This window comes from Grampus griseus (genome assembly GCF_964374135.1).
Source record: "Grampus griseus genome assembly, chromosome: 20".
In the NCBI taxonomy this organism is placed as follows: Eukaryota; Metazoa; Chordata; class Mammalia; order Artiodactyla; family Delphinidae; genus Grampus; species Grampus griseus.
This window is the reverse complement of record NC_139014.1, coordinates 33,267,333-33,293,922: the sequence shown is the minus strand read 5'-3', so window position 1 is coordinate 33,293,922 and position 26,590 is coordinate 33,267,333. Positions and strand designations below refer to the sequence as shown.

The window sequence follows — 26,590 nt, the reverse complement described above, 5'->3', positions numbered from 1 at the left end:
TATGCTAGATCTTCTTCCGGTTATTTTTTCTCTTTTCATATTTTCCATTTTTATTTTTATGCTCTATTATGAGAAGTTTCTTTACCTCTGCCTTCCAGTTCACCCATTCTCTTTTCATCTGTATCTAATTGGATAGTAAATGAATAAATTGAGTTTCTAATTATTACTGCTTTTTTTTAACATCTTTATTGGAGTATAATTGCTTTACATTGTTGTGTTAGTTGCTGCTGTATAACAAAGTGAATCAGCTATACATATACATATACATATATCCCCATATCCCCTCCCTCCTGCATCTCCCTCCCACCCTCCCTGTATTTTTACTTTTCAGATCTATTTTTTGTGTCACCTGGATCTATTTTGATAGTTTCTTGTTTCTTTATTATGCTTTAAACTCTTAATTTTTAAAACATATTAAACATAACTTTATATTCTGTATCTGATCACTTCAGTAGCTGCTATCTCTATAGGTTTGATCCTATAATTTGTTTCCTTCAGCTGACTTTTCATCCATAGTAGCTTATTTGCTGAGATCATGTTCTTTTGATACATTAAATGTAGGCATTCTTTGATGTCTGAGTTTAGCAAATAACCCCACTAGAGAAATTTTTTGTTTGCTTTTACCAGCCAGGGACCAATTTAAACTAAATTTTCAGCTTATGAATGTACAGGCCACACAGGTAATATAAATTCTGACCTGGAACCTGCATGAGTTGGGGGACTGTGGTTGGCAATTATTCGGGGGACACTTTTTTAACCATTCACCAGAGGCAAAATCAAAAGTTTTGTTTCTCCCTAATTCACCCATTAAAGTTCTCCTGTTTGCCATTTGTGCCTGATGAAACCCCAAACTATAGGCCTCCAAGGATCATCAAATACCCTGAGATCAAATTGTGCTACAGTGTACTCTAACTTCAGTGGGTTCATTCAGCATTGCTATTGCTTATCTTCATGAAATTCCTTCACTTTTCCTGGAATTCTTTTACTTCCCCGTCAGCTCAGCTTTACATTGGGTCATATTACATTAAATATTTATGTATAGGGCTTCCCTGGTGGCGCAGTGGTTGAGAGTCCGCCTGCCGATGCATGGGATGTGGGTTCGTGCCCCGGTCCGGGAAGATCCCACATGCCGCGGAGCGGCTGGGCCCGTGAGCCATGGCCTCTGAGCCTGCGCATCCGGAGCCTGTGCTCTGCAACGGGAGAGGCCACAACAGTGAGAGGCCTGCGTACCGCAAAAAAAAAAAAAATATTTATGTATATCTTCAGCATGTTGGATTGTGCCACAGTAATAGGGGTTTCCGTCAGCATCTGGTAACCATGTTGTCAAGAAATGCCATAAACTAATTAAAATGTATTTTAATATAAGAATATAATATAAACTAATTAAAGTGTATTATATGTAACATATATAATAAATGTATTATTATATAACTTTTATTAAAATAAAAGTTATTTGTAGCTTATCTTAAAAAGTTTGCAGCATTCCTGTGCAGTTTAACTTTTAAAAATATGCAATTAGTTAAGTACCCCCCAAAACAAGAAGATATGTACAAGAAGAGAGAAAATAAATGATATAGTAATGTTGGATATTAGTTAATAAAAAATGAAAATAGGAGCCACTAGTATAAAATTGAAGAAATGTATAATATGTTCCTTTTGATATCTCTGTCCAGGAAAGTGTTCAGGAGTTAAGAAAGCGAATCACAGTACTTGACTGCCAATTGCGAAAATCAGAAATGGCTCGAAAAACTTTTGAGGCATCCACTGAAAAGCTTCTTCATTTTGTAGAGGTAAATTTTCCTGTTACATCACTTTATGTCCATTTTTAAGAAATGTATAGACAACTGACATACAGGTAAATGTCATGGCGTTTGATGGCTAGTGAAACATTCTCTGGGCTCAAAACAGCAATGATGACTTACAGTCAGATTTTAAATTGCTTAGATAATGAAAAGACCAGCTAACATACAGATTAAGAGAAATAATTGAGACAGGGTAATATGATCCCAAATATATACTATGTTTTAATGAACACTTTCTTAACTTTTGATACTATGTAAACATTAGTTGATTACTACCCTATAAAGAAATGTTTCTCTGTGTATTATAATTCTGAGTAGAATTGTATGTTAATGCAATTGATTTTTTCCCCTATATAACACCTTTTTAATCATATGGGTGGAGGGGGTTATAAATATTATTTAAGCAAGAGAAAACATTTTTAAAAGCTATCAAAGTTACATTATCACCTTCACTCTCTTGTTTGTCTCTAGGCTATTCAAGAAGTGTTTTGTGATAATTCTCTTCCTTTGTCAAATTTAAGGTAAGAAAATTTAAGTGCTTTCTGCAGAGTATGGCCACTGATTACATTCTTCATCTGGTACTTGTGCTAAAATACTAAAATCTCTTAAAGTCTTAAGACAGTCAAAGCAATTTTTTTCCTTTTATAAAGACTACCACTAACAATGTAGTTCTACTTCTAGCAACGTATGCTTGCAGAAACATAGGAAAACTCCACCCTTTTCTGTGAAAACAGCAGTTCAATAAATGAAGATGATTCATTATATTTTAAGTTTCCACATAGCATTTTTGAATTTAGAAAAATATGGTAGTACATGGTAGTACATATGGTAGTACACCTTTAAACTCATTTTAATGTAATACTTTATTTCTTCAGGTGAAATCTGATGTTTTTATTGTTATCTATGCTGCTTATGATGTAAAATAATTATGTGAATACCATGATGATTATTTTCAGTATGATGTTAAAATACTCAGCAGTCAGATTCCGCTTGTATGGGTTAGACATGTCCCAAACTCCCACCACCCAAGGTTTCATTGTGACCTTGAATAATAATTCAAAAGCTTTGGTATTAAAAATGACTATTTAAAAGCCAGAGCCTGCCCTTGCAGTTTCACAGAACAAAAGTAACTTTAAAAAGCAACATTAATATATGTAACTGAATCACTTTGCTGTACACCTGAAAGTAATACAACATTGTAAATCAACTATACATCAACTTTAAAAAAAAAAAAAGCAACATTAAGCAACTTTTTGCTACATCTTGGAAAGTTAAACACTAGTAAAATTTGGCTCAGTCTTTTTAATATACTATATCATCTGTAATGGATGTTGGCCTTGGTATTCTACACGGAATAAAGGCTCTGTATTTGAATTTAAGAATTGATGCTTTAGTTTCTCCTTGTGAATTAATACTATCATGCTTAGGAAGATGCATTATAAGTAATGATGGCTTTGTCATCAGTTTAAAATTGTCTCTTTTCAAGTAAAAGTTTCAGCATAATGGTAAAAGTAAAACCTTGCATTTTAATTGTATCAGAATGCATTCATTTCAGGTGACTTTCGCATTTTTTAAAAGTGGTATAAATGCTCTAGGCTTTTTTAGATTTAGGGATAGCAAATGGAAGAGTTTAAGAGAGAATTTCAGGAGCAAATATACATATTGAATTTATATTTAATATTACTAGAAGTAGTAGTAAATGTCTCTTTAATAAATTTATGTTTAAGTGCTTAATTTAAGTGTTTACAAAACTAAATAAAAGGCCAAATCATGTTAGCATAACACAAGCACTCACAAAATAAGCCAAACAAATGATTTAGGAGGAAGCTATCCTTCTATCCCTTCCTCCTTATGTATAAGGTAAACCTAATTTTTTAAATATGCTTATTTATTATATAATAAAGAATTGAAAACAGAAATATTATTTTGTGGGAATTATTTCGATTATGGCTACAAGAATACAATGTTCCCAGAAATCAAAAATTTTTGTACAATTTCATAACTACGAAGAATTCAGACTTAGCAAAGATAGATATTATTCATTGTGTAATAAGTTTAGCTTTATTTTATTGCTTCCATAGTGAAAGAAGAGCTATGTTAGCTTCCCAGACGTCCCTCACACCACTGGGAAGGAGTGGACGTAACATCCCAGCAACGCTGGCACTTGAATCTAAGGAACTTGTTAAATCTGTCCGAGCCATACTTGATATGGATTGTAAGTTTTCTGCATTTTTTTCATGCGCTTAAAAATAACTTATTTAGCAAAACAAAAGAAGAAAATTTCAAGTTTGATAGTTTAATCTTGTTAAATGCATTGGTTTGCCTACAGTAAAATTGATAGCTTATCGATAAAAATCTTAATGCAACCAATTGTAGGGGGAGAATACTTGCTTTATTTAAAGTGCTCAAAATGGCTTCCAACAGAAGGTAGCTGATTAAGACCTTTTTTTTTTTTTTTTACCTCTACTTCCATCTAAAGTCTCTCTGAAATGGAAGAATAAATATAAAAATAAATCCACAACAGCACTGGAAACCTAGAAGGTTGGACTCAACATTGAGGAAATTTTTAATAATATACAACAGATGGAATAAGATTGAAGATACAGCCCAGCTGTGCAAGAGACCCCAGAACACAATAAAGGTGAAAGACAGTGAGTTAAGTAGAACCATGAAAAACCCTTAAGATCACAAGCAGGGAAAGCTAGGAACAAACCCTTGGGCAGTCAGCAGGGTAACGAATTAAAGGGCTGTAGAGCAGCTGAACGAGTTCCCTACTCTTCAGAGCTGAGAGAATACCTCTCTCAAGGGACTGCATTATCTGTCACTGGACACCCCCAGAGTCAGCCGTGTTCTCAGTAACCTCCTTACATATTTGTCTATGTAAGACTCCTGTCTCAATTTAGATATTCCTGTCTGAAATTAGCAATATTTTAACTTTTAAAATTAGAATGTCAGTAATAGCTGCTTTTAGTCTTTACATTCTGATGCTAGTTAGAAGTTATTTAGACAGCCGTGTTCTCGGTAACCACTGGACACCCCCAGAGTCAGCCGTGTTCTCAGTAACCTCCGTGTTCTCAGTAACCACCACAGGCCACATTGCTCCTATTTTTTAGGAGGGATGAAAATAGCCACTACTAATGTATTATGTGTAAGATCAGAATTTTATATATCAGACATTTTTAAGCTAGGATGGGAACAGTGGAGGGAAACACCTGCACAGACATAGCCCAGTGGACATTGCAATCATTAATTTTAATTACCTTGCTAGCATTAACCTTTATATTTGTCAAACATGATTATTCAAAGAAAATTTTTGAAGTTCAGCAGAACTTCTTTGGAAGAAAAGTGGAAAATTACATCTTCACTTTTTATCTGTCATAAGATTATACCCACTCCGCTGCTTAAAACTAGCAAATTGTTTCTAAGTGTCTTCCTATTTAGAAGTACAATTGCTAATGTTTGCATATTTCCCAGCACTTTTGTAATTATATGTGACATATCTTCTTCAGTGTGATAATTCAGATAAGCTCAGCTCATTTTTCTTTCTCTTTAAGCAGTAGCTTTTTCCATCTGTAATGAAAAGGAGAAAATTGCTATCATGTGGTAGATAATTCAGCCACAGCCTCCACCTCATTTCCTTTGCCATGGCTATCCGATTATTTCAAGTTTCAATTTGAAATTTTCATTTGGGTAATTGCCTCCACTTTCTTGTTAATTTAAGTATACTCCAGGATGTTATACTATGGAATTTCCTCAGAAATGAAATTAAGATTTCTTAGGTCTTATAGGTTAAAACCAGTCACTAAGGAATATCTAGAGGACAATTGTGAGCCATTTTTGGATCATGGACTCCATGGAAATCTGGTGAAAGTCCTCTTCCCAGAAATATGCAATTAAGCACATTTTTTTCATGCATTTTCAGAGTGTTTATGAACCCCAACTTAAGAACCCCTGATGTAAAATTACAGGGAACACGAATGCTTTCTACAGCATTGCAAACATGGCCATCCATCTCTCACAAGAATACCTCTAGCAGTGGAGAAGTATATGAATCACATAGGCTGCCAAGAGTCAAGCAGCACTTTGAATCCACGTAAACAATGTGCCTCAGAATCTCTGATGTTCCCTGGAGGTCCCCCAGAGAGCACCTCAATTGGTCATCCAACTTCATTAGGCAAATTACTTAACCTCTGGGCCTGTTTCCTCATATAAAAGGTAGAGATTATAATATCTGAAGTGGCAGGATTGGAGGATTAAATGAGATACATGTAAAGTACCTTAAAGTATAAGATGTTCTATAAATAGCTGTTACTGCTGCTGGTACCACATTACTATCTATAGTAATTAATTTAAAGAATACTTTTTCTCTATGGTAAGTATTATATAATTATTTTCTAAAGCTTTGTTTAACTTTGATACATTTGAAAATGTGATAGATGAGACATTTTCTTAATATATAACATTTATTGCTACTATTGATTTTGAGTTAGAACGTAATCATCACAGGAAACTGCGGTTAAATGTCTGAATCAGCAGCTTATCTTTCAGTTGTTTATTGCTAACTATAAGGAAACTTAGATCTGCTCTGTTACATTACCTTCAGTGAAACAGTATGTAGACATAATAGGCATTTTCAATCAGTACTGGAACCCCTGGAGGCCCTTATATTGATCTCCATCAATATTTACATGGTCAGTATTGCAATGCTTTAGTGTCATCTTTATTTGAAATAACTACATGTTTTAAAGTGTAATCTTCATTTGATTGACATCTAGATTAACAAAATTCTGTAATGAAAGCAGGAAGAGGCAGTTCTATTTTTTAAAAATGCATATTAAAACAATATCTGAAAAAAAAATAAAACAAACAATATCTGGCTGGATATCCAATAGGAGGTTTTTTATAAAAAGAGCACTTATTGACTCCCTGGTAAATCGGCAGAGTAAACACAGGCTTCTACCTTCCTTCCCATGGAAATGATCAATGGAATATAAAAATTGGGGGGAAGTCTTCAAAAGCACTAGCAGTTACAGGCAAATCCCCAAAACTTTTCAACATAGGGCAGGTAGGACCACATAGAAGAGAAGCATGAAGGTCCTCTGCTAAACAACAGTAGCAATTATGGGAATAACTGGAGGGAACCCTGACAGGAGGGCACCCCTTAATGCATTCTAATTTGAAGGGGTAATGAATAAAGTCAAAGACTGGTTAGGGGGTAGATGGACTCTTTTTACTCTATTATTTTGATGAGTCAGTGTCATTTGTTGAAATTCTCAGGGTCCACACAGTTTCTGTGTCAAGCAGAAGGCCATCTGGGGCTTGGTCCTTTAGGCAGCCTAGACACACTTTAGACATGACACACACTGGGGCATACAAGAAATGTATGTAAAGAAATAAATATAAAGGGAAACTGGCACAGCAGCTTCTGTACCACAGGCCACATTGCTCTGCACAGCCGCCTCTGGTCCTGGCTCACGACTCACTCCCCTCAGACTGATGCATTGTCCTTATACTTGCAATGCAATGCACATGGGCCAGCCTCCAGCCTGAGCTTTAGATCATACCCTCGTCAACAACTTGGTTGAGTGTCAGGGCAGCCAGGGATCCACATATTCTTGCAAGGGTCAAAAACCAATTCTGAGTAGAGAGCTCTCTACATTCAAGGCTTGTATAAAGAGAAACATCTAACACACACACACACACACAGTTCATTCAAGCTCTTATAAACAAATAGATATATATGTATACATAGAAATATATGATTATGAAAAAGTCCACTTTCAAGAAAATAGGAGATAGCTGTCAAGATTCAGAATAGACTTCAGGATCAAGATGGTAGGGTGATCTCATGCCATTCTGTTCCTACACTTAGAAATGACGTTTAAAATTTTGTGTGTGTTCAAAAGATAAAAACCGAGAAAGGAACGCCTCCCTGCACCAAAAAACAGAGGGTAAAACTATAATAATAACTGGGGTCTTCAGCTTCTGAGATACACAGGATCGACGTGAGCAGCTGGAGCAAAAGTTCAAACACCCACGAGGGCCCAAATGATGCCAGAGCGAAGGAAGCAAGGAGCAGGAACCTTCCAGCATAAAATACACTTTCTTTTCTCAACTTACTCACATATAAGGCATTAAACAAAAATAAAAATCCCTTCAGTTTAGGAGCCATCTGGGCCTGCCACCAATTAAATTTGAAAATAAGTGTTCTCATCACTACAGGTGGGAATATAACTTGACACAACATTCTTGGGAATCAGTTTTGCAGTATATATCAAGAGCTTTTAAAATGTCTATTTGAAAAGTGTTTTTGAAAGTCAAAAGAAAATTTTAATGGTCAAATATTTTAACCTGATAATCCCACCTGTTAGTATTTTTGCAAAGAAAATAATCAGTGATGTGCTTAAAAATGTATATACAAGTATTTTCATTGTGGCATTTCTTATAAAAGCAGAAGTATGGATGTTCAACTGTTACATATTGGTTGAATAATTATATAGCTTTTACTCAACCCATTGAAAATAAAGATGAACTTTTCCCCTACCAAGCAACAACCATCCGATTACACATATTTGTCTATGTAAAACTCCTGTCTCACTTTAGATATTCCTGTCTGAAATTAGCAATATTTTAACTTTTAAAATTAGAATGTCAGTAATAGCTGCTTTTTGTCTTTACATTCTGATGCTAATTAGAAGTTATTTAGGCAGATGGAAAAAGGCTCTTTGAGAAAAAGGGGAAATGCAGTACTGCAATATTTAAAGGCCTTCACAATTTTTCTTTTGGATCCAAAGCTCACACTTGATATAGCATCTTCTCATTGTACTTATTCGAGGTCTCAGACTCTCATCTTTGCCTTCCTTATTTCCTTCAAAGCATATTTTTATTAACCAACATGAATTTATCATGTATATATATATATACCATGTGTGTATATATATATACCATGTGTGTATAGCCATGTGTGTGTGTGTGTGTATATATATATATATATATCTTTGGAAGTCAGCTTTACTATTTAGAATGGGTATTATGGTATTTACTTCCCATAAAGTAATCATATTATTTATATATCTTTCTTCTCCTAGAATTGGGGAAAATGTTTCACGCATAGGGAATAGGTTATGTGATCTGATGCCATTTAAGAGACAGTTTCACCTGTTTTTTTAGACAGACCTATTCTCTAGTGACTTGGTTATTCAGAGCCAGATAATAACCACTGTAAATATTTGTGGTGTCTTACCATTCAAGGAAAATGGCAAACTCACATATTCTCTTATATTGTTGCAAATTGAAAGTAAGTTACTGCTATAATGTTCCATTAAGAAAATATATCAAATTTAATCTTGGGTCGTTTCTGGAAAATAAACTATACTTGAGTTATTCAATTTTGTTTTAAGTGGGAAAATTATTATTAGCCTCAAGAAAAATAAGTAATTTCTTTCCTGGCACAATTTTATTTCCAAAAAAAAAAATAGTGAGGGAAAAATATATCACTTAAGAAAAGGTAATCATTTAGATTCACTTAGTTTCATTACTTCGTTCTTTCATGAATTATTTATTGAGTATCTACAATGTGCCAGACCCTGACGTAGACCCTTTGATAACAGCATAAACAAAATCCTTGCTATCAAGCTGCTTAAATAAATTGTAAGGGCAGAGATGGACAAACAAGTTAGCAAATAAGTACATGACAATTCCAGACAGTGATGACTGTGAGGCATATAATAAGCCAGATGATGTGTAAGGGAATGTGAGTAAGTGGGGATGCTACTCCCCCTTTTTTGAAGAGGTGACATTTGAACCAAGATCCAGCCAGGAGGAAACCTATATGGAAAGAGTTTTTTAGGCCAACTCTAAAAGCCTTGAGATAGGAGCGATCTTGACATATTTGAGGGACAGAAAAAAAGCCTGGGTATCTGATACATATGAGCAAGCAGGAGAGTAGCAGGAGGTAAGGGTGGAGATTTAGAAAGCAGCCAGATCGTATAGGGCTTTGAACACCACAGGAAGGAGTTTGGATTGTATTTTGAGTATTATAGAAGCCATTAATGGTTTTAAGCAGAAGGAATAACGTGATCGATCTGGTCTACATTTTAAAAGATCATTCAGGCAGTTTTTTGAAACTGGACTGTAGGAGTAGCGAAGAGTGAAGAAAGCAGGAAGACTAGTTGGCTATTACATGATTTACATAGGAGATGGTAGTAGCATGGGCTAGGTTTGGAGTAGCAAGGAACAGATGTTCATTTTTAAAAAGAGAAGTTGGTCAGCATGTATAATTTTTTGGAACACTTGAAATTCAGTATTAATGTTTAAACTTGATATTCACTGCATATCGGGTCAATGAGTAACCAAAAGTCCACAAGCACAAAGCAATTGCCTGTCATCATCTTGGATCTCAGACTACCTCATATTTCCCTACTGCCCCTTCTGCACATTAATTAAGTGTCGGGTATTTGCCTTTTTCATTAAACAAGTTACTGAGAATTGAAGTGTTGAAATGATTTAATAATACCAAATCTGTAGTAACCATCTGCTATTCTCTACTGGTACACAGGAAGCAAACATAATACAGTTTGTCAGTCATAAAAATCAGGAAGCCACCATGTTTCCAGTATTTAGTATACACAAACAGATATCCAGGGTGAGTCAATCCCAGAGCTACCACATCGTATGTGTTTTCACAGAAGATCATTTACAGGACAGTATTTCAGATATATACTTTAATCACATATACTGCCAGCAGCCGTAAGGTATGAAGGCATGGCTAGACAAGCAAGACCTAATTTCTCACACAAAGCAGGAATATAGTTGTCAAGGGGGTTGCAGAATGCACAATATCTAGGATTTAATTAAGTAAAAGGCTGTATACCTTAGTACTAACATGGTGAACAGACTATAACATAAAATGATTTCCAACACAAAAGCAGAAAAAATACAAGGAATGCTTCAGAAATTACAGAGGCATAGATGGTAAAGTGTAGTGAATTTGCTCTCTTCCAAAAAATGAAAGTAATTCCTTGCACAGTTAGAACTCACTATAATAATAGGATGTCTAAAGTATAGTTCATGTTTCTGTCCTATAACTTGACAAGCAAAATGTAAATGGTGGCAGAAAGAAATATTTTCCCTCAAGACCTGAAACTGTCCTCATTCAAACTGAATGTGTTCTTTTAGGTTAATGGAATAGGTGTTCTCCAGAGTTCATATGAGGACAAAGTATTAACTCATCTCAAGAAAGCAGCAGTAGCACTTGTGTACAGCTACAGCTTTAATGATTATTTAATATGATAAAATATCAATTTAGATCCAGAAGTTCCTGCCTTCAACAACAGAATATTCATATTACTATTACAAATAATATATTTTAAAATAATAATACCAAATATATAGAAGATTTTTTAAATTTTATGAGTTTTACAGTTTAAAAGTACCATTTTACATCAATATGTTCTCACACAACCCTGTGAGATAGGCATTATTATGTCTAATTTAAAAGATTTGAAAAGATTAAGGCTCAGAGAACTTAATTTACTTAAGTCACATGCTTGGAAAGGACAATGCCAGGACCCTAACCTAGGCCTTCTACTATTAAGTCCTATAAGTCTCACAGGGGTATAGTTAAGTCATTATATCGCAATTAATTGGCAGAATTTTTTTTTTTTCCTTGGGAGCATCTAAAATGGCAGGATGCCTTATATTCATTGTTATCTTAGATATGATAAAATATGATAACCTCTCGGAGTCTTGGTTTCCTGTCTCTAAACTGGGGATACAATCTTCATAAGATTGTTTCAAGGATTAAATGAACTAGTATAAAAGCACTTTGTAAGATATAAAGTGCTATGTAAAGATAAGATTATGTTTTAGGGCTTCCCTGGTGGCGCAGTGGTTGAGAGTCCGCCTGCCGATGCAGGGGACACGGGTTCGTGCCCCGGTACAGGAAGATCCCACGTGCCGCAGAGCGGCTGGGCCTTGAGCCCTGGCCGCTGAGCCTGCGTGTCCGGAGCCTGTGCTCCGCCACGGGAGAGGCTACAGCGGTGAGAGGCCCACGTACCGCAAAAAAATATATATATATATGTTTTAGAGTTCATTTTTTATTTTAATTAGAATCATTGACTAATTTTCATGTCTTACAAATATTCAGAATAAAGCAACAGATTACATTGGTTCAGGAAGCTTTAATAAATTTCAATCAGGTATAGATGGATACCTGACTCAGTGATATAGTTGTTTTCTCAGGAGGTCAGATTGGGAGAGTATCATTTTTTTTTTTTTTTTTTTAGAAATCTTTGTATTGTTTGATTGTTTTTTTCTTTGTTATTTTTAGAGTGAGCATTTGTTACTTCTAAAATTTAAAGCATCCTTAAGTAAAATAAATTTTTAAACACCATGGAAACCTCACAGTAAAAAATAAAAGCTCTCTGGGCTTCCCTGGTGGTGCAGTGGTTAAGAATCCACCTGCCAATGCAGGGGATGCAAGTTCAAGCCCTGGTCTGGGAAGATCCCACATGCCGCAGAACAACTAGGTCTGTGTGCCACAACTGCTGAGGCTTCACTCTACAGCTCGCACACCTAGATCCGGTGCTCCCCAACAGGGGAGGCCACCACAGTGAGAGGCCCATGCACCGCAGCAAAGAGTAGCCCCCACTCGCCTCAACTAGAGAAAAGCCCAAGTGCAGCAACAAAGACCCAGTGCAGCGAAAAATAAAATAAATTAATTAAAGTAAATAAATAAAGAAAAGCTCTTTGGAATCATTTACAAAACATTGTATAAAGAGAGAATAATAAATGTACCTAGACAAAAACTTTAAAATCTTTAATAATATTTTCCACAAATTTATGACCTTCTGAACTCATCCAACCAAGATTACCAATTACATTAAAATGATTAGATCTTGGGACTATAAATACTATTGATGTTTCTCATTTCTTTTATAATAACCCCCAAATGCTAATGAAAGTTAAAGTCAAAGTAGATACAGCATTGGGAGTGAGAAAACCTAATTCCTGGATAAGATTTTTTAAACCTTAGGTAACTTCCTCAACTGCACTTTTGCTCCATTTACAAAATGAAAAGAATGAGCATCACAGCTTATTACATTACGGGATGAAATGAAGTAACATTTGTGAAATTATCTTTAGTTTTTACATAAAAAGTAGTTGTTTGCACCCTAAATGAATATCTTTGTCAAAAAGATAGATTCACTTTTACTATTATAGAGGCAGAATAGCATAGTGAAAAGACCATATGCTGGATTCAAATTCCAGCTCTAACACCTAATAGATTTGTGCAAAAGCCCCAAAAGAGGTTCATGTAAGCTCTCTTGAGTCTCATTTACCTCACCTATAAAAATGGAGAAGGCTTCCCTGGTGGCGCAGTGGTTGAGAGTCCGCCTGCCAATGCAGGGAACACGGGTTCGTGCCCCGGTCTGGGAAGATCCCACATGCCGCGGAGCGGCTGGGCCCGTGAGCCATGGCCGCTGAGCCTGCGCGTCCGGAGCCTGTGCTCCGCAACGGGAGATGCCACAGCGGTGAGAGGCCCGCGTACCGCAAAAAAAAAATGGAGATATCACCAACTCATAGGGTTGTTATGAGGATTAAAGATAATGTTAACTGAAGTAACTAGCTGATTAAAGTTAATGTTTATAAAGTGGCTCATATCATCATTATAATATATCATTATTTTATCTCATTATAGTCATAATCTTCATCATTCATTGTCATTATGTAAAAGGGTTTTGTCCTCGCAACCTAGTCTGATATGATCAACTATTCTCTTCCTCCCTCTTTTTTTTGGAAAGCTGGAAACCTTGGAAGGTGAAGAAAGGTTTCTATTAATGTAGATTTATATAATTTATCATTATTAAATCACTGAGCACACATAAAAATGATGTGCTAAAATCCCTGAAAACAATTCCAAAGTATCATTTTACTCTTTAATATAGCAGTAAAAATTTGAATAGGAAACCCAGCTTCAACTCAATTTTTTTTCATGGATATAAAGTTTGAAATAATAAAGAAAATTTGTATCTAACTGGCAGCCTCGAGGACTCTCATATTTCATACTGTCTTGTCTGTGGAGAGGGAGGCCTTGCCGACCTTCTATAGATGATAGAAATACTGAAAGTGCCCATGGATGGGTATAACTAGGCATCAGTTCTCTGCACAACTTTGACAGGCATTTCACCCATATGAGGGAGGAGTAAGCCATATAGGTATCTGGTGCAAGAATGTTCCAGACAAAAGGTGCAAAGGCCTGAGGCAGGAAGGTACCTTGTACGTTTGAGAAAAACAAAGAAAGCAGTCTGGACACAGAGGTCCAGCTCATTGTATCATTCAGTCCTCAGCTCATTGTCTGCTTCTCAGCAAGGCCTTTCCTAACTACCTATTTAATTTGGGCCTTCTCTCTCCCTCCAAATACTCTATTTCACTCCCCTATTTTATTCTCTCCTTACGACTGTACACTATCTATTTTTTGTTTATTTTCTTGTTAATTTTCTGTCTCTTCTATTAAAATATGAGCTCCCTGAGAACAGGGATCTTGACTGTCTTGTTCAGCACAATTTAGGCAATGCCTAAAGCAGTACCTGGCACACAGTAGGTTCATGAAATATTAATATTTCAACATTGTGATTAATATCTATTTAATATATATATTTAACGTATATGTTTAACATATATGTTTTAATATCATTTTCTTAGGTGTGAACTTAAACTAATGAGGTTTCATTTTTATTCACCAGAGGGCCATCTATTAACAATGACCCTCAGTCTGTAGTGTTAGTGAGCACATGAGGAAACCAGTACACTCACACAATGTTGATAGATGCTAGTCAGTTCAGCTCTTTTGGAGAACGGTCTATCTGTGTCTCTAGGAATCTAAAATGTACATTTTCTTTGACCCTTCAGTTTCACTTCTAGGAACCTATTATGGAAATAAATGCCTACTCATATGCATGAATCTAATATACAGAAATATCCACCTGTATGTGCAAAGAGATATCAAATAGTCAGTTCCTTCCACAAATATTCGTTGCATACTTGTGTATCAGGCACTGAGAAGAGAGGCTGGCTCTGCTAACGCTGAGAATGTCCCTGAGGCTGAGGTATGAGGCAGGTGAGACTTGAGGAACAGCGGAATCACCTCTTCTCTCTTGTACATGTAGACCCTAGGTGGGGTACCACACATCATCAGCTGCAACCTTGTTTTTCAAAGCAACAAATCTGATAGATGGGGAGTAATACTATTGAAAGCCATGAACTGTGAGTGATGCACCACAAAGAGCATTAGAGATGAAAAAGAAAGAAACCAAAGTAAATCTGTAAGAGTGGACCTCAACAGCCCAGGCAGAAAAAGAGTACGAATGATACTTTCTCAAAGTAAATCATTAACTAGTGCATGCCAAGCTGTTGTAACACTGAAGCACTTCAACTGTTTTGTGTAACATCTGCTGGAATTGTAGTTCTTCCAAAAGAATATGGAAAGGATGTGATTGTTTATGTTTGTACATATTTGGACATATACCACAGATTCCATGAAAGCAGTTTTGTCTTGCTTTGTTTTGTTTTAAATTTAGATAAAATGGATTTGTTCTCATGTTTAGAAACCATCAATGGGAATGTAGCTTGTGGGGTAAGAAATCCTAAAAGAAGAACTGTACTGTACACAATTACTTATAGTCTCAGTAGGAAAGAAAAGGTAGTGATATACAAATAAATCAAGGGAAACTTCACAGAACTCTTTGATGAGCTTAGATGTTTAAAAAGTATACAAATATTGGACAAAGAAACAACCTAGAACTAACATAAACTCTTCAGAACAGTGACAGGAATGTTAAAGCCAGTATTAACTTAAGTCGTTTTTTTTTTTAATTAAAGATGAGAAAAGCTATATTTGAAGCAGTAACAAAGAGAAAGAAGATTTGGTATGTTAAGTTAATATAGAGAGGGGAAAAGTCTAAGTAGTGTGTTAGGCAGATTCTTTGGTGGTCTCCATGGTCCCTACTTCCCAGTGTTGGTACCCTTGTGTGATTCCCCCCCCCCCCGGAGTATGTGCAGGACCTGTGGTTTACTTGTAACCAGTAGAACTCAGCAAAGATGACAGGATGTACACGATAACATTACATAAGATTTTAGTGCTCGTTTTGCTGGAGTCTCTCACTCTTTCCTGGCTTCAAAGAAGTGAACTGCTATGTTGGGAGACCCACATGGCAAGGAGCTGAGGGTAGCCTCAGGCTGACAGCCAGAAAACTGAAGCCTTGGATCCTATAACCACAAGGAATTGAATTTTGTTAACAATACCAAAACCTTCCCCAGTCGAGCCTCAGATGAGACCACAGTCTTACCAGACACTAAGCAGAGGACTCAACTAAGCCTTGCCCAGACTCTCAACCCACAGAAACCATGAGATTAAAAATATATATATGTATTATTTTAAGCTGCCAAGTGTGCAGTAGTTTGTTACACAGCAATAGAAAATGAATATCATAACTACTGCCATTTGCTTCTACCTTCCTAGTTGAGAAAATGACCTTCAAAGCAGCAAGGCTAGAATTTTCCCTGGAATAAAAAAAATTCCTTCTATTAGAGTTAAAGATACAAATTACATTTTTAGAGCTTTGAGTCAACCTTCAGACTCCCCATGAGATGACTCTTCTCTATCTCCGCCACCTCTTTAACTCTTTTCTATCCAGTCAAAGGAAGGTTGGGGGAATTTGAAGGATACTCCTTTACAAGCATAGTTAAAACAAGGGCCTCCAGAAGCAGACAGCTGCTGTTATGTTAGAAGTGGTGGCATGAGCTGAGAGAAACAGGTCTTCCTCCTCCCCATGTGATGTCTCATTCACATGTCACATTCCCACTACCTATCACAGTGCATGACACATAAGTTGATGGTCAGTGACTGTCTGATGAATGAATTCCTTGTTAAGTTACCTCACCTATAAATCCAATGAGAAAGAAGGAAAGTCATCCCTCCCTACTATGGTCCTTTTCCTTCTTAGACTTTTGGGAATTAAAAGGCAATCGTGACACTTATATGTGTACAAGGAAGTAAATGAATGAATGCTGAGAGTACAGAGATGAGCAAATTGCTTTTTGTTCATAAAAGGAATCTATAAAACCTAACATGAATACTGATAATTTTATAATTCTCTTTTTTCCTTCTCAGTCTACAGAGTTGTGTTTAGTTTTTTTTTAATTGAGATATATTTGACATGTTTAGTTTTATGAGTCTTGGTCAGTGTTGGTAAATGCCAAAAGCTTAATTGTCTGATTCCAAATGACATAATGAACTCACTTGTTATGTCTCCATTTTCTATCTTCACATCACGTAAAAGTACAAACTTTTTATAACCTGACAATAATTGGAATGCCTTTATCTTTCATTCATTTTATTGTCAGCTTCCTTCTTTGTAGACCTCCAGTGGAAACATAATTTTAACATTATTCATTTCTGTTTGGTACATTGAATGCATGATACATTGTACCTCATTACTAACAATTTGTGAATTCTTTATAAATACTTTCATTAATTAATTCCTAATTGCTTTGTTGGACATTACTGATGACAAATGCCCTGTTATAGTTTCATTTATGTAACCTATAAGTATAAAATGGGCAAAAATGTATACTCCATTGCTTTTAATGTCCATTTCAAAAACATGGTAATTTTTTAATCTAAACTAAGGAAATGAAACTATTTCAACTCATAATGTCATTATTTATGAATTAGGAAATTACATACCTGTAGAATTGAAACCTTTTTTTAAAAATGAATTGATAAGTGCTCAGGGGTCATGTGTAATGCCTAAGAACATGGTTAATTTTTTAAAATTTAACAAGCACTATATTATTTCTCCCTACAGTCTGTTGTCTAGTGGTCTTTAACACATAAATCATGCTATATCACTCTCCAAGTCAAAACTCTCTGATCACTTCCCATCACACTTAGAGTAAGATCCAAGCTCCTTACCCTGGCTTGAAAGGTCCTTCATTTCTGACCCTGACTAGTTCTCTACTACTCTTCCCCTGCTTATGCTACACCAGTCACATTGATCTTTTTATAATTCTTCAAACATGCCAAACTCATTTCCACCCCAGTGCCTTTGCACTTGCTTTTCCAACTTCCTAGAATCGTTTTCCTTCAGATCTTCACAAGACTTACTCCTTCATTTCATTCAGGTCCATGCTATAATGTCTTCTTTTGAAAGACGCTTTTCCTGGCCACTCTATCTAAAATACTATCCCAGTCATCACTACCAATCACTCATGATCCCTCTACTCATGTTTTTCTAATAGCACAGATTGCCATCTGAAATTGTGTCTGCCCCCCCAGAACATAAACTTCAGGAAGGCAGGGTCCTCACTGTGTTGTTCACCACTGTAGCCCCAAAAATTACTACAGCAGTTATTCAATATGTGTTAAGTAAAAAAACTAAGATCATAGAGGTAGCCTGTGTAGGACTAAACATCAGCTGAAGAGAGAAACAAGGAAGTGAGGTAAAAATAACACGAATTTTCAAGCCTGGATTATTGGAGGGTGGTAGAACCGTTAAACGTCACAAGGAACTCAGAAGGAAAGACAGAAGGACCAGTTCTGTATTAGACGTTAGAAATGCTGGTAGACATCAAGAGGGAGGTGGGAGAGAGGTCACGACTAGAGATGTTGTTTAGGGAGCAATTCATGTAGTTCTGATAGTTGAAGCCCTAAGATGGCAGAGAAAGGGTGTAACAGGAGAAGAAGGAAAAGTCCTTTGGGGACAGCTCAGAAGAAGAGGGGCCAGATGGGGAGCAGTCAGGATGACAGGAGTAGGAATAAAGAGATTATGGGGAGCTTAACAAAAAAGAGCTCAGGGAGAAGAGAATTTCACAAAGGGAGTGTTAAGCAGTTCTAAGTGCTGATAACAAGAGGACAACATGTGAAAAATGGATTGGCTGTGATTGTAAGCATTTGTGACCTTTAAGAGAGAAGCTTCAGTAGATTGGCGAGGGCAGGAATACATTTTACACCAACACTGACTTGAATGTCAGTTTAATCTTTCCTCTGTGATTCATAAGGCATTTCAACATCTCTAAGGACCTCTTGGTCATTTTATAAATATCAGTTATGTAACTCAGTAGTTTAAAAATATTGGATTAAGGAAAAAAGATAAAGGAAATTGAACTGGATCTATACGGATCTTACAGCATATGGTAGAAGTTCCTTAATTTAAACAAATTACTGCCTGTGCCCAGGTTTCTGTGACTTTCTAGTGAGGAATGCAGTGTGCTCTGATAGCTGTCAACAAAGTGTCATTAAGCGTGTGCATAGTTTTTTAAATTGAGAAGTGCTAAGATAAAAGGGAAAATGTTAGTTAAGCCAACAATATTTTTATTTTATTATCTGCTGACATAAAAATGGGTTAAACTTTATTTTTGTTATTTTGAAAAGGTCTGAAAAGAATGAATAAGCAGGGAAAATTGCTCACACTCCACCACCAAGAGACAATCATTGTTTGCATTTTGACCTAATTACTTTCAGTCCTTTATTTCAGATTTTTAAAACTTCTAACACTTTTGTGTTATTTTTTTCTATAATGGGAGGAGGAATATAGTAGCCAACAGCATGAGCTTGAGAATTAGATTGCCTGGGTTCAAATCCCATCTCTTGATGAGTTTCATAACCACTCTGCACCGCAGTCTCCTCATCTATAAAATGCAGGAACAAATAATTCTTCCATAAACTTATTTGTCCTAATATCTGGCATATAAAACAGAGTTGATCCCATACTCTTTCCACCTTTCCAAACTTACTTGTTCTATTTTCCCCCTCCACTGGCACTCAATTGCAAGACTTTTCATCACTTTCATTATTTTAGTTATCATTTTCCTAATGTTCTCTACTTTTCTCATTGGTTTTAAGATGCAAATATTGTTTCCAAATATAATATAGGTTGGGAGCCACCTCTACTCCTGGATACTGAGCTAATATGAGAAACTGAGGAACCCTGTTGAGGATTGTACTTGTCTATAGTGGCCTTAAAGTTGCACTGCACTGTGCCCTCACATTAAAGTCAAACATGGCCTGACTCTGTTCTGAAATTAAAAAGGATAATAAACTAATTAAAGCATTTGATTGTCTGTATCAGAGTTATTATCCTGAAGCCATTAACCATACAATGATAATCAAATGACTGGATGGGCCATTAACAGTAATATGTCCCTAGGGCACCACATCACAACTGTGTGCATTATGTGCAGACTATTGTGACAGAAACGTTTCTAAGACTAGGCTAAATGTGACCTATTTAAGTAATAGAGAACCCAAGGGAAAGCAGTTTCTTCTTTTGTTTACTTAAGGAAAGGATTCGAATAATTGATTTCAAGTATCTTTAAAGAAAGGGGAGATTAAGAAAAATCACCTTGTTAGCCTCTTGGTTAAAATAATTGGTCAAATAGCATCAAGGCAGAAGAACATGGCCATAAAAGCTGCAACACCTCTCTCATGGCTTCATGATCGAAAACAAAAGTAAGCCCTGAGTTCTCCCAATCAAACTCAATGGGTCATTTGCGTATGACAATTATAGTTATATTTCCCAAAGCCAACCTTGCTTTTGGGTGTTTTGGCACCCTTTCAATTACTCTCCTGTTTAGGGGCTCAGAAAAAAATAGGTGAAGTATCTATAATATTCTTTTTTTTGTGAGCAAGTTTTTTATCAACCTTACTCTTTTCTGAAACCTCTTTTCTCCGTTCTAGTACTGTAATGTAGGTTATTATCCAAAGGTGGATCTGTCTTTATTGATAAGGTACTGACAAGGTTCTGTGAAGTGCATCGCTGTGCTTTGGGTTGGAGAGTTTTTATAAACAGCAAAGTGCTATTGTTTTGTTGCTTGAGAAGATGGTGAATTGACATTAACTTAAGGAAACAGACTGCTGTAGGTTTTTCTAAGTATCTTGCAGTAAATCAACCTTCAAAGACTTCCTTAGGAAACACATTGGCTCTTTTTAAAAATATAAATGCAATATATTAAACATAGTTCTTAAATCATCTAGCTCTTTTTTTCTAATCCAAAGATAAGAAAAATATATCAATTTGTAATATGACTTCCTAGAGATTTGGATAACAAAAAGCTTGGACGGTCTTAATCCAGCAGAGCTGTCAGTTTCCTAGTTCTTTGTGTGTTTTCATTTGTTAGGAGTTGGCTAAGAGGAAGGTCACATTTGTGTGACCACTTGTGTTGCCTCAGTTCATGGTCTTGAAATTTTCTTTTAAAGAGGGACTAATTATGTACTTCTTCCCAAATAGAAAAGCAAATTTTATTTACATATTTTCTGAATTTTTAACTGTACCCTCTTTTTTATTCTTTGGAGTGGAAACCATTGTTTATTTGTTTTCTCTTTAATGAAATGCAATGACACGATTATTTAAAAATAAGCTTTTACTAGAATATTTGGATCTCTAGCCCAATCACAGTTTACAGTAGTAATTCATCAGCAGAGTTCTGCCATCAGTGAATCTGAAGTTCAGAGTTCTAAAGCAGTTGCAAAGGGAAGCAGACCGAAATAATGAGAACATTTGTTAGGATGGCAAGGTATCATCTTCCAGCACCTGGATTACTTTCTGTTTGTTTGTTTTACTTTCTGTTTTTTTGCGGTATGCGGGCCTCTCACTGTTGTGGCCTCTCCTGTTGTGGAGCACAGGCTCGGGACGCACAGGCTCAGCAGCCATGGCTCATGGGCCTAGCTGCTCCGCGGCATGTGGGATCTTCCCGGACCGGGGCACGAACCCGTGTCCCCTGCATCGGCAGGCGGACTCTCAACCACTGCGCCACCAGGGAAGCCCTTGGATTACTTTTTAAATTTACAATTCAGGAGTCAAATCTGAACTAAACTTGATTAATCAGAAGTGATTCATGTGCTGGGCTTAACCATGGTGGGAAATGACAGAGTTAAGACTTCTTCAATCCTTTTATGAATTGTAACGAAGGGTTTAGTTCAGGCTTCCTACCTTAGTCTTGGAAGTCCAGTATAGGAACAAAGACAAACTCCAGGAAATAATGCCTAGTTTGATTGTTTATATATATATGTTTTTAATTTATTTATCTTATTTATTTTATTTTTGGCTGCATTGGGTCTTCGTTGCTGCACACGGGCTTTCTCTAGTTGCGGTGAGCGGGGGCTACTCTTCATTGCAGTGCCCAGGCTTCTCATTGTGGTGGCTTCTCTTGTTGCGGAGCACAGACTCCAGGTGCACAGGCTTCAGTAGTTGTGGCTCGCGGGTTCTAGAGCACAGGCTCAGTAGTTGTGGCGCACGGGTTTAATTGCTCCGCAGCATGTGGGATCTTCTCGGACCGGGGCTCGAACGTGTGTCCCCTGCATTGGCAGGCAGACTCTCAACCACTGCACCACCAGGGAAGCCCGATTGTTTATATCTAAATTAAAACATCTGAGCTACTTTCTCATGTCTCAAGAGCTAGAAAATTCAATGAAACATACACATTTATAAACATATTTTTTAAATGCTCAAAGGAGATATTGCTGTTTCCCAAAGACGTTATAAATGCACTCAAAACATTACTGTGGAGTATATTTGCATTTAAGAGTATAGCTTAAATATTTTATAGCCAAAGTATTTTGTGGTATTTCTATTCTTTCCAAAGGCCATTAGTGCCTAAATCACAACACAGAGATACGTTTACCATAATACCACATTCAGAAAGCCGTGAAGGCAAGCAGTCTGTTGGAATGCACAGGGCAGCAAGTGTGCTCTCTTTTTTGTTTAGTTGTTGACTTACCACGTGACAAGTCAAGTTCCCCCATCTTAACTCTAATGCCTAACGATGCTACAGAAACTTAATTGGTATTTAAAACAGCTTTGAGATTTATAGATAAAAAATTTCACAGAAGCACAAATTTTATTATCTGGCTTTCTGTCTAGTGGTTCTTCTTAGTACACACTGAATATAAACTTCCTTAAATAAGAAGGTAACATGTTAAGACTGTGAAGAGGTCAAAAAGGATAATTATGGTTGTATCTAATTATCATGTAAGTTAACCAAATGTAATTACAAAGCAGTTGTTAACTTTTGTTTAAAGGTGTTTATTTTTTTTGTTTGGGTGGAAGACGAAAAAATGTTGGCCTTTGTGCTCTTCTGTTTTGGCAGTGCTCTGTTATGTGACCTAGATTTCAAATCTCTGTAGTATTTCCTGTATAAAACCAGTGTATTCCCTCTCTGTGCACCTTCCACTAATAATAAAATATGAGTCAGCTATGCAGAGGCACTATCTGTGTAAGGTTTTTTAATCAAAACCTTTTATTAATAAAAACAAGTACAAAGTGCTATTATAATGCAGATGAGCTAATAAGCTAAGTATAATTAAGAATCTTTCTAAAGAGAAATTTCTCAAGAGGTAAATATTTAAAGATTCACTCTTAATTTTTTTAATAATATGCTTTTTTTATGCATAAAGAAATTTCTTATTTCTAAGTCTGATGTAATCTTGGAATTCTTGGTAGGCAGAAACTGTGACTCTTTTAATATTGTACTAAACAAATATTTTTTGATCTATTCAAAGAATTTTTCTTATTACAATCTACTATTATAATTTAATTATTTCTTAATGAGTATTTACACTCTGGAAAACAAACACCTATACTGTTCTGTCATATGTGAAGTGATATTGGCAGATTTCAGCCATAGTATAGCCTTTCCTCTTGGCTCAGCCATTAGTATAAAAAAGACTAGTTGTGAAATAGCAACCATTATGCTTTAACATTACTGCTAAGAAACTGGACAAATTCCAGGTTATTTCACTGAACGTGCATCACATGGTCAAGGCTTCCCGACACTCTGGCCTTGACTAAATAGCACAGCAGTCTTTTAAGTATTATGCATCTTAAAGAAATATAGGTCTATCCAAATTGGCTGCACTAATAGAAAATAAAATGATAGTTACAACTGTATCTAAATGACATCAGACATCTGTATTACAAATGAAACACTGACTCATCTAGCTGTTTCCAAAGGTACAGACATTTACATTTATGTGAGCAAAACAACTGAATGATTAATTGAATGTTTTGAGCTTGTGTTTGAATTTTTACCATAGTCTCAGACTATTACTCTAAAGCATTCTCCTTTAGACTCTGTTCTCTCACTCAATCATATCATCACTTCTATTCCTTCCTCCCCTCCCTTCCTTTCTTCAACAAATTCAGACTGAGTACCCACTATGTGTCAGACACTGTATATTGAGAGAGAGAGTAAAACAGACATGGCCTTCCTGGGGCATATACTTGGTAGGGGGTAACTGGATAGTTTTTAAAGTTTCATTATATACGTACAAATTATGGTAAGTGTTCTAAGGAACAAGAATAAAGTATTATTTATTCGGCAAACATTTTTGAGGACCAACTATGTGTCAGTCATTTTGCTATATTAATAGTAGATAGGAATAAATGAAACAATATGATTCCTGCCCTCATAGAGGAAATTTGGAAGAGGACAAGAATGGTCTGTGGTAAGATTTAAGTTGAGACTTGAAAAATGGCTAGGAGCCAACTATCCAACAAGCTGAGGAGAGAGCATTCTCTCCTTAGTAGGGAAGAGAAGGGGATGCAACACTCAACCCTAGGAACATTTAGAGGTCTGTAGAGAAAGAAGAAGCTGGACAAAAAAGGAATGATCTTTTAAAAATTTAGATGGCTTTTTTCATTTTCTAAATTTAGGTGGAAAATTAGGTGTGTGTGGTATTGTGGAAACCAAGGAAAACTGAATGCTTTTAAATAATTGTCCTGGTAGATAAATTTTAAAAACTTATTCTCAGCAAATTATAAAAGACCCCATGGTCACGAATATATATAATATATTTTATGTTATATAAATATTTATATATTTTTATTAAAATTTTTATATAAAAATTTATATAATTTTTATATTATATTAATATTTAAATATATTTTTTAAATTTTTATATATTTATTTTATATTACATAGTACCTGGTATATAATTATTCCATATTTCTTTTATATATATTTTAGAACCACTTTATAGAACTATAATATAGTTCTAAATATAGAACCAATATATATTTTTATATATTATATTTATATTCATTTTATATTATATATATGTGTGTATATATATTTCAGAACTGCTTTCTCCAATTTAGAAACTATCTTAACCAATCTTAATAGGCCCCTCTCTAGTACTACCATGAATTTAAACTGCTGCCAGTTAAAATGTATCTCAGAGTTGGTTGTGTTTGTTTCCAAAACGATTAATGCTAGTTGTACTTGCCACTGTAAATTAATTGCAATTTTTGTAATTTTATGAAATGTGAAAGTGGAAAGAAAAAGTTGATTTTACAAAAACTAAGTTGAATACTTTAGAGAGATTTAATAAAGGTGACTTAATAATGCTATTGATTAGATGTAAAAGAGTCACCTGTAAAAGATTGGAGGGAAATTATAAAAGTCTAGAAGGATTCTACTGCTCTTGGGTTGTTTCATAACTGTTGTTAACTCTCAATCCACTCTGAAGAACCTGAAACTGGAAATGATAGCTGTTGCATTTTGGGTGTGGTTTCTGCAAGAAAAACAACACAGAACCCTAATCAGAGGACTGATCAACAAAGAAAAGCCTCTAGCCTAATAAAGATTGGCAGATGAATATATATTTATATGTTTTGATTTAAAATAAAATATTTAAGTATAAAATAAAAAATATCCATACATATATGATACCTTAACTGATGGTTAATCTTCTTCTGTAAACAATACAAAGATAAACTTTAACTCAGCCTATGTTCATTACCAAAATGCATTAACAAACTATCATTGAATAAATGGAATCTTACAATAAAAGTTTATTCCTTTTCTTTCATGGTTTCGATATTTAAATACCTCAAACAAGGAAAATGAGCCTTTGAGTGTTTTGAATTTGCTAAGCATATGTATATTGCACCTAGTCTTTGTTTCTGCACCTGGCCTTTATTTCTTTGCCTTAATCATACTGATAACTTTTAAGAATGTAATTGATTACCTATTAATTTCAACCAACATTATAGTCTCACTTTTATTCTTAAACATAACCACAGTTAAGGTTACTGAAGTGTACTTCTCAAGTAGAGAATATTATAAATTGAAAGGGTTTAACCCTTATTTTCTGAAATTCTCTTTACAATTAACTTCAGAACTTACCCAAGATACTTAGAAGACATCAGAATAATATTTAGTATTGCTACATGTTCAATATCAGTTCTTACTGCTCTATAAATTTAGCTGCAAGTATTTAATTATCAATAATAATATTTTTAAATTAAAATTCCATACTTAATAGTCAAATTGTCAGTGAACAATGTGGGGCAGCAAGTGATTAAAGTGAGTAGGTAATAAAATAAAGTATAATAGAAGACAGTGATCCAATGGGGGAAAAATAGAAATGAAGTTTAAGATTCCCAGAATTTATAAATTAGATTCTTAAAGTAGATTTGATTTGTTGGATTTTAAATACCAGGTTTTGTACACATGCACAAATGTCTAATAACCAAATACAATGTCCATGGTCCCTACCTATAAATAGCTACACACCATTCTGTTACTTTCGTGTTGCCGAGGAGGTAGCTTCCTGCCAGAGACATGTATAGTGCTTTGGGACGTGGTTATTATATACAGCATCAGAAGTTAAGTCTTTGGGCCATCAGATAGGAGCAACAGGGAGACAAATTTTGGCTCAGTTATGAGAAGGAAACTTGGACAATTAGACCTATCCAAAAATGTGAAGTCCTATGTTTCCCATCACT

General features: G+C 35.5%; 1 protein-coding gene across 1 annotated transcript in view; it reads left to right on the top strand.

The window, feature by feature from the left end:
* The window catches only part of STXBP4 (syntaxin binding protein 4), a 170,213-nt gene that overhangs the window by 102,372 nt on the left and 41,251 nt on the right, over nucleotides 1–26,590 (top strand). The window contains exons 13-15 of the mRNA XM_082678958.1: nucleotides 1,674–1,790; nucleotides 2,274–2,323; nucleotides 3,884–4,017. Coding sequence (XP_082535084.1) covers nucleotides 1,674–1,790; nucleotides 2,274–2,323; nucleotides 3,884–4,017 — 301 coding nt within the window. The remainder of the gene's footprint in view (nucleotides 1–1,673; nucleotides 1,791–2,273; nucleotides 2,324–3,883; nucleotides 4,018–26,590) is intronic.